At 51.0% G+C, this 8,577-nt stretch overlaps 1 protein-coding gene and 1 pseudogene across 1 annotated transcript; one reads left to right on the top strand and one right to left on the bottom strand.

Annotated features, from left to right (window-relative positions):
- On the top strand, positions 1-2,007 carry LOC122392981 (annotated as a pseudogene).
- An 846-nt stretch (positions 2,008-2,853) lies between these two features.
- LOC122392980 (prostaglandin reductase 1-like) lies at positions 2,854-6,769 on the bottom strand. Its single transcript, XM_043388387.1, has 3 exons — positions 6,516-6,769; positions 4,331-4,570; positions 2,854-3,895 (listed from the first exon to the last, which is right to left on the bottom strand). Exons 1-3 carry the CDS (start codon positions 6,581-6,583, stop codon positions 3,094-3,096), a joined length of 1,110 nt encoding a protein of 369 aa, XP_043244322.1. The 5' UTR covers positions 6,584-6,769; the 3' UTR covers positions 2,854-3,093.
- Between the last annotated feature and the right edge of the window lie 1,808 nt (positions 6,770-8,577).

Below are 8,577 nucleotides of genomic sequence, written 5' to 3'. Positions count from 1 at the left end.
TGAGTGATTCATTTATCGTTTTAGCATATAATGGATTGATATACCGCATTTGTGTTAGAAGGTTTCAACGAAAAATTAGTGAACATACGTAAGGCCTCATCTGTAAGGATAGTTAACTTTTTATATCAGTTCAGTTGAGTTTTTAGTTGAGTTATCAGTTGAGTTTTTTTCATGAATGCTCGAGGTGCTCTATCGACTAACAAAGTCAAAGTAACAAGTGAATAAATGTAAAATGATTGAATGAAAATAGATCTATGTTTTTGAAATTTGAGATGATTCATATTTCAAGCAGTTTATCTTTGACGTTTTTGAGTAACTACCTTCCCCTCCCCCGAGCCAATGGCAGTATCTGCTGAGTAATTGAGATAACTTGAACCTTAATTGTGTGTTTGATTCTGTTATTTTTTTAGCTATGACTGAATTTGCAGCTACCCTTCCCACCAAGTGCCTATTTGTTTCCACCAAGAAGTGGCACAATGCCTGTGGGCATATTGTTGGACACATTGTTCACATAACAGGGTGGTATTTGCAAGTAAAAACAAATATACCACTAAAAAGCTGGGAGAGAAGGTGTTAATACTCCTTCTGTCAGTCAACAGCCAGTTTATTGCCTTTTAGTCTCAAATCTTGCTTCTTGAATGACTCCTTGCTAGAAAAGTGAGCATGTCAATGTTTTATGATTTCAGCATTGTCATAAAAAAATTTCTGATGGCTATCTGACTGCTGCTTCAGTTTACAGTATTATTTCTCCTTTTTCAGAGGAAAGAAACAATGGTGGTATTTGCATGCAATGCATGTGGTGCTTCAGTGAAGAAAAACCAAGTTGAAAAACACTATCAGCAGCAGTGTAGGAGATGTGAAAGTCTTTCCTGCATGGACTGTGGTAAGGACTTTTGGGGTGAGGATTACAAACAACACAACAAATGTATCTCTGAAGAAGCTAAGTATGCTGCTAAGGGTTGGGAGCCAAAGGCCAGTGCTAATAAAGGAGAAAGAAAGCAGGAAGCGTGGATCGAATCGATCAACAATGTCGTGGGAAAGACTACTGATATATCTCCTGCTGTTCGGGATCTCCTGGCGACATTGTCTCAGCACAGCAACATTCCTCGCAAGAAGAAAAGTTCCTGAACTTCGTGAGCAACAGCATTCGGGTACGGAACAGCGTGCTGGTGGAAGAGGCGTGGAAAATATTCGAGGCGGCCATAGCGAAACCAGCGGAGGAGGCGCCGGCGGTGACAGCCACCGCGAAAAAGAAGGAGAATGATGCCTCTCAAGGAACTGAAAGTAAAGAGGAGATGCTTGACAATGCTACTAGTAAGAAGAAAAGAAGAAAAAAGCGAACTCCGAACCTATCCCTGAAGAAACGGTACCGGAAGATGCACCGGTCGTTAAGAAGAGTAAGAGGGAGAAGAAGATGGAACGTAGCAAGAAGAAGAACAAACTGGCTCAGAATGGCGCTCCTGAGGAGAATGGTGTCAAGAAGGGCAAAAGGAAGCACGAAGAGGCCGACGATGATGTCGATGAAGGTATCCCGGACGAGGAGTGCGGTGGCGGCGCGAAGAAACGGAAGCTGGAGGCAGAGCCGGCCGTAGAGCGACTGAACGACACCCTGGACGAGGCTTCGCTGGCCTCTGCGCAGGCGTCGAAAAAGTTCGACTGGACCGGTGTGGTGCTGGCTCTGCTGGGCAACCGTGACGACCACGAGCTGTCGCTGAAGAAGCTGCGGAAGAAGTGGTGAGCGAGTACGAGTGCCGCGGCTGTGAGGGAAAGCCAAACACCAGCAAGGAGGAGATCTGGGCGAAGCTGGATAAGAAGCTGAAGAAGATGCCTCAGGTGAAGGTGATACGGGACAACGTTAAACTGGTGAGTGTTTGACTGGTGTAGCGATTAACTGTGTTGTGGACTGTGAAGTATGGCGCTCTTTTGTGGCGCCATTTATGGGGTATATTGCTGCGAGGACAATACGTATCTGTTTCCATGTGCGTCGAATTGTCTAGCTAGTGACAGCCTTCTTGTGAACGTTCTCGTGTTACGTTTTGGATTTCGTCACTACCTTTTTGAAGCGTTGGTATATCAAAAACGCATTCAATTTTAGATTCCTAAGTCTAACAGACAGACAAAGACTGACTTTACATAACCTGTCGTGGTGTCAAGTGGCTGGTTGCGCAGATAGCATTTGCTTTTCAGTGAAGAACCGATGACTTCTCTTTTGTAAAACAATTACGTGTTCCGTTACTCTATGCTTATCTCTTTCCGTTCGCAAAACATATATTGCGGTTTAATGGCTGTAAATGTAAAAGGCGATGTAACTTTTGCGACGGCCAGCAAAGCCTATTCCGTACATGCATTATAATGCTCACGCATTTGTTTCACATTCATTTTTTTCCCACAAAGTTAATTTGCTGTTTGTGTAAGCCGGGTGCCAAAAACGTCTCGGTACGAACTTGGAAAGTCAGAACTTCTTGGTAATGGGCATGCCGTGGCTTATGCACTGAATCATCGGGATGACCATCGCCCGTGTTTTGAAAATATAGTGTGATTTTATTTCCGTTTGTCATTTCAGGCTATCTCCCCTGTTTCCTATTTGCATTTTTTTTTTGTTCATTTGGCAATCCCGAGTTGAATGCCGTCGAACCGGCGTTAGTCTCTACTGAGGCATGTTTACCTCGACACCCGCGTCGAAGTATCATTGATAGACCGTGATATCTTCTTGTTTCATATGCCCCGGTCAGGAGGAGAGAGAGTTGATAATGTGCATATATGGAGGTTGAAGATATAATGTATCGGTCAAGTAATGCACCGAACACATTGCTAATGTAAAGCCAACAGCAATCCACAAGGCACAAACATCGCTGGGTACACGCTGTTTATAGAAAAGTCGCACTCGATAACACAGGACAGCAGAAACTCATATTCCCAAAACCTTGTCATCGAGTCGGATCACTATACCTACCATCTGAGAATCGTGTATGAAAATAGAACCGATCCATCGCACAAGTTCAGTGACAGTGCTGTGTGACAGAATCCCCGCCGAGATCCCTACCCTGTTTAGCCGCGCCCCCGCGCGAAGGACACCGCTGCTCCACGGGCGTCTCAGACGCGCACCACCATCTTCCCCGTGTTCTTGCCGTCCATCATGTCCAGCAGGGCCTGCGCCATGTTCTCGAACCCGTCAGTGAACGTCTGCCTGGCCTCCAGCTTTCCGTCAGCCACCAGCTGGGCCAGCTCGGCGCGCGCCTTCTGCATCTTCTCGGAGGTCAGGTCCTGCGCGAAGTACTGGAAGCCCGAGATGGTCAGCTGCTTGGTGATGATGCTGATCTCAGGGAAAGGCCCGGTGGTGGGCGGCGCGGCGCTGTTGTAGCCGCTGCTGGCGCCGATGCAGGCGATCCTCCCGCCATCCGCCATGTGCCGAACCACCGTCTGGGAGAACTTGCCGCCCACGGCGTCAAAGTAGCAGTTGACGCCGTCGGGCGCGGCCGCGCGCAGCGTCTCGGCCAGGTCCTGCGTCTTGTAGTTGAACGCCTCGTCCAGCTTCAGCGTCGACTTGAGCCAGTCCACCTTCTCCTGATCGCCGGCGTAGCCGATGACGCGCGCGCCGAGCAGCTTCCCGAGCTGTCCGACGACGGATCCGACGGCGCCGGCGGCGGCGTTGACGACTAGCGTGTCGCCGGCGCGCGGTCGCAGCAGGTCGTGCACGGCGCAGTAGGCCGTCAGCCCGGTCATACCCACCACGCCCAGGTAGTGGGAGTGGCTGACGGGCGCCTCGGCCGGCAGTGGGATGACGGGAGCGCCGCCCGGCCGGCCGGCCGCCGGCACCACGGAGCGCTCCCTCCATCCGGCGGCCACCAGCACCCGCTGGCCCTCCTGGAGCTGCTCACTGCGGGACTGGACCACCCTGTCGGCAGAGGGGGCGTGGGTCAAGTCAGGTCACTCCAAGGTTCACCGTCCTGTCCGAGGGAGGTGGCGGGGCGCTTCACCGCCAGTTTGCAGTGACATCGCCTGGCAGTGTAGGGACAGGTCACTGCGGTACTGGATCACCTTTTCGGCAGATGCATGGGTTAGTCGATGATAATTTCTTCTGGTAGTCCATCTGCATAGCTCTCCCGATGGACGTGTTTGGTCGGTCCGGGCACGACATGTTGGCGAATGTCATTAAAACTCTGCTCACTGTTAGCACCGACGTACTCCCACCTAAAATCGGTCATTATTTTCCCATTACCCGACCGTCGCCACCAGCTGTGACTCGCTCGCCTCCCCTATCCCATCTGTGTATCCCTCCCCCCATCCCTAATCTGCCCCTGCCCCCCATCTTTTCCCCCTGATGGCTCACCTGGCCACCTGGGTGCCGGGCATGGGCTCGTTGAGCGGCAGCTGCGAGGCGAACGCGCGCATGAACGGGTCCACGCTGAGGAACTCGGCTTCTACCAGCACCTCGCCCTCCTGCGGCTCGGCCAGCGGTTCGTCCCTCAGCTGGAAGTCTGAGGCCTTGGCGGCTCCCTCGGGCCGCGCGGCCAGCACCCAGACGCGCGCCGAGCCGGACATGTCGCGTGCTAATGGCGACCTCGAGCACCTGTGGGAGGGAGGGTAACAAGTGACCTGTTACTGATTCGCACTACCTACAAAAGCGTCGGGTAGGGAATAGGGCTCACATTTCTGTCACCTTTTTATAGACAGATGCATGTATTTAAGTGTGTCCCTGCGAACACCACATAATTGGCATCCTCCGGCTCGGTATCAGGCGGCGTCACGGTGTTCGATCGGCACGCCCCGCGGCACCGGCCGATCTACACACGGTGTGATGGATCGGTCTCGCTCACCGCCCCAGTCTGAACTCTGAGCTGTGGGTGTGTTTCGTACGCCGATGGAACCCGGCCGGCTTGATTCTGTTTGGTTGGTGATAGGTCGTGTGTTAGGTATGTATTCGGTACGTCTGGTGTTCTGGTCGGGTGTGTGCTCGGGTTTCAGTTTGATCGATCTCTCGGATCGAGATGCGTTCCGTTTGGTGTTAGTGGATTTGCTCCGTTTAGCAGTGGGTTATGACGTGTTCTGTCGGGTTATGAGTCGGATGTGTGCTCCCCGAGCCGGTGTGTTCAGTGTCGACGTCCCGGGTGTCTGGCCCGCCGGGCTAATTGGAGGGTTCTGCGGTCGGTGCCGGTGGTACCGACTACCGGCTGTGACCTTGGGTCGGGCCGGCCGGCCATGGGCCATGAGGGAGGCGGCGGTCGGTGGACGACGGCGAACCCCGGACAGGGACAGTCGGGATACTAATATGAGCAGTCGGCTGAGTCGCATCGGAATGATGAGACAGCTCGTGATAGTGCATTCGCTATTTTTTAGCGACCTGGGGACTGAAGAGTCAATGCAGATTGCATTGTAAACGACACTGGCCAAGGCTGGCGTTAGGAACATTGCACGTGATTGGTCAAATCGTTCCACTACCTTCACGCGTATGGTCTTTTGATATTCAAATAAACGAATGACCATGATTCGTCATATAAGGTTTAGTCATGCTAGCTCACTTGAAAATATTTTTTTGTGACTATTCGTTTGAAGTGTTACGTTCTATAGTGCTGTTAATTTCAGTGCATCTGATGAGCACAGGCGAGCTAATTAGAGACCTCCCCTGGGGTCACTGACACAGACGTTCCGGTGCCGATGTCAGGATGTGTCGGCCGCATTGTTCTTCTGTCTGTCTAGTGTCTGTCCGTCGTCAGCCTTGAGGCGTCACGCGGGGCGGTCGTCTCGACTTTGATGTGGGCGGTCAGGCGGACGAGGTATGTCGGCTCCTCCGCCTGCCTGGCCGCGTACTGATTGGATGGATCTGCGGCGGCGACTGAACTGATTGTCAAATCCAAGAAACGGTGGACTGGATTGATTAGACATGGCCCATGGCTCTGTGTACTGATCGGATGATTCAATCCAGAGTCCCAATTCTGAACGAGCGAACTGATGAACGATCATTTCATTGTTTGATTCCGACTCACGCAAGATACAAATTGTCTCATATCGCCACTGCCGCCCATTTTCAGAGAAAGAAGCTCACTATCTGGAACTGTGGGTCGGACTTCCGTCGGTTTTTGCCATTCGGCCCGGGGCTCGACATCTGCCAGCACCCCGGCGTGTGTGACACATCTCTGACAGCGAGCTAACTAGAACGGAAAGCTCAAAAGGACCGGCGAGACAGTTGCTGATAGGGAGCGGCGAGTTCAGGCGCGCACTACACATTACGACCCGCGCATCTGGGTGCAGTTTACCACGTGATTCGGCTGGTAAACCCGACCGTCTCGTATAACTCGGCAATGTTATCCACTGTACACATATCCTATTTAAAACCCTTCAGACTACGCCTAGCTCTGATACCTCTCTGGGGTCACCGCTGATGTGTCTCCCGTGGTATATCCCTGACACGTCCTCTCACAATGCTCTCACCTCTCCCCCGCACGAGGCCGCTCCGTGGTGGAGGCCGCGCTTCTCACCTCTCTCACTTGTTCACGGCAGATGTAATTGGCTCTCACCTGTGAGCACGTCGCTGGAGCAGCAGACTCGCGGACCGGGCGGCGGCCGAACCCAGTCTGAGCAGCATCGTTCCGGCGGTGGCGGCGGTCCCGACAGCCGCTCCTGCGCGAGCGAGCTCCTCCCCAGCCTCAGAGGGCGCCACTGAGCTGTCGCCGGCGGCGGTCACAGAGCGAGCTCACGGTGTGGTGGCAGGAGGCCAAAATTATCCGCCTCTCCGTCCCGGTCTGCCCAATTTACCGGTAAACGGAGACAGCTCGGAGACGGAATCGGTTCGAGATGTGTGGGAGACGGAGGCAGGAAACAGAAACGGTCAGAGTATTTGGAAAAAACGACTCAGGCAATCGAGCTGGCAGCGAGTGGTCGGGGAGTCGCTCCGGCAACAGAAGTATGCTTTACACATCTTTTTTTTTGTGTGAAAATGAATAGAAAACGGAACGGCATGGCCGGGAGGTCTTTTTAACCCTGAAAGGAACCTCGTCACCAGGTGATATCACCTCGTTTTCTGACGGCCGCCGCCGCTGTGCCGTCCCTTCAATATGGTAAGTGGGACTGTTGGGAGCGTGCAGCTTGCTGAAGGCTGAAGCCACTGCAGTCGCCCAGTCACGGCAACATGCAGAACCTGGTTATTACTGCCGTGATGTGGATGATTTGTTTGCTTCACCGCTTCACCCAGGGGTAGGGACCGGCGGGCTCAAGGCTAAATCTGTGATTACAGGGGCATTCCATGTCAACCGGGACAGCCAAAATCGGCCACCTCTGCGATTTTGTTCAAACTTGGTATACTTATTGGCTATTGGGTGAAACCTCTGAGGGTGAAAGGATTTTGTCATATGCCCTCGGGCTACAGAGAAACAAGTCGCTAAACTTCTGCTTTTTGAGCAGAATTGGACGTGTATTGCAATCTTGAAAGATCTATAGCTTCAACATTTTTGAAGCTATTAATTTCAAACAAACTGAAACGTGTGCATAAGGAGTTATGCTAGTAAAAATTGACAATTTTTACATTTTTTGGTGATTTTGAATTTATATTATTTTGAATTAATTTCTTAAAATGTAATTTGTGAAAAATGGGTACCCTTCGATTTTGCTCAAATTTAGATATTGTCTTCCACTAGATGTAAGGCACACGTGCTGAGAAAATTAGAGTGGGCCAACGATAACTTTGGATGATATAGCAACACGTAGTGCAACGTAGCACGGGCGGTGGAAGGGGCCGATTTCGCTAACTCCACCTGTTTATCGCCAATAACTCACGCCAAAATTATTATATTAACGTTTAACTTACAGTATCTGTCCAGAATCGAATTGCAAATCCTCCCGTGCAAGAAATAGGTAAATCGGTCCACAACTTTTCTAGTAATAGCGGTGTAAAGTCAAACATTCCTGCCGGAGCGGCTCGGCGGCCGGCGCCGGCCGTTGCCTCCTGAATGGTAGACTGTGCCGGCGCAGGACGGTTCCATCTTTGCACCGCGCTTCTTACCGCTGATTATGATCGATTCGTGTCAAATTTTGTGTGAAGGGTTAAAAATGTACAGGCAATCTAATATTCAAATAAATACGAATATCAACTGGTAAAATTAATTTTTTAGGGTGCAAACACAATATGTGACTATGACATTTCCCGCGTCGGCCGATCCCCGCCTCTGCCGGCGACATCTTACTCTTAGCAAGCCACTATAACTGCCAAATTTATGGTAAGATTAACTAGAGATTCTCATAACACTACAAATGTCGTATAAGGGAAGAAATAGGAAAATCGGCCTGTATCTCTTAGATCTATGGGCGTATAAACGCAAAATAGTATAGCAAATTTGATCACGTTTAACCTCATTTGATCTTGAATATATTGATCTAGGGCCATGAACTTATCACACGATAAAGTTCCCCACCGCCCCACCTACAATTCAAATTCCGTTTTTTTTAATACCTTTTTTGACTAAACCGGGCTTTTCTCCCCTAGCGCTGGGAGAGTCGGGCGTATTTTCTTTTTGCAACCAAAGAGAGGCGCTGGCTGGAGAATGCCCAATTTCATCATAAAAACTGGCTTACGATGACCAGCTA

Source organism: Amphibalanus amphitrite, unplaced genomic scaffold (genome assembly GCF_019059575.1).
Source record: "Amphibalanus amphitrite isolate SeventyFive unplaced genomic scaffold, NRLGWU_Aamphi_draft 000509F_arrow, whole genome shotgun sequence".
Classification (NCBI taxonomy): Eukaryota; Metazoa; Arthropoda; class Thecostraca; order Balanomorpha; family Balanidae; genus Amphibalanus; species Amphibalanus amphitrite.
The sequence above is the reverse complement of the archived record's forward strand: the minus strand, read 5'-3'. Positions and strand labels throughout refer to the sequence as shown.

Bases quoted from the DNA above. Each gene is read 5' to 3' on its own strand.
- LOC122392980 (XM_043388387.1), bottom strand. From the start codon at position 6,583: ATGCTGCTCAGACTGGGTTCGGCCGCCGCCCGGTCCGCGAGTCTGCTG. The intron at 4,571-6,515 runs GTGAGAGCCAAT...TCCCTCCCACAG, and splicing joins CTCCAGCGACGTGCTCACAG to GTGCTCGAGGTCGCCATTAG. The intron at 3,896-4,330 runs GTGAGCCATCAG...CTCTGCCGACAG, and splicing joins CCCGGCACCCAGGTGGCCAG to GGTGGTCCAGTCCCGCAGTG.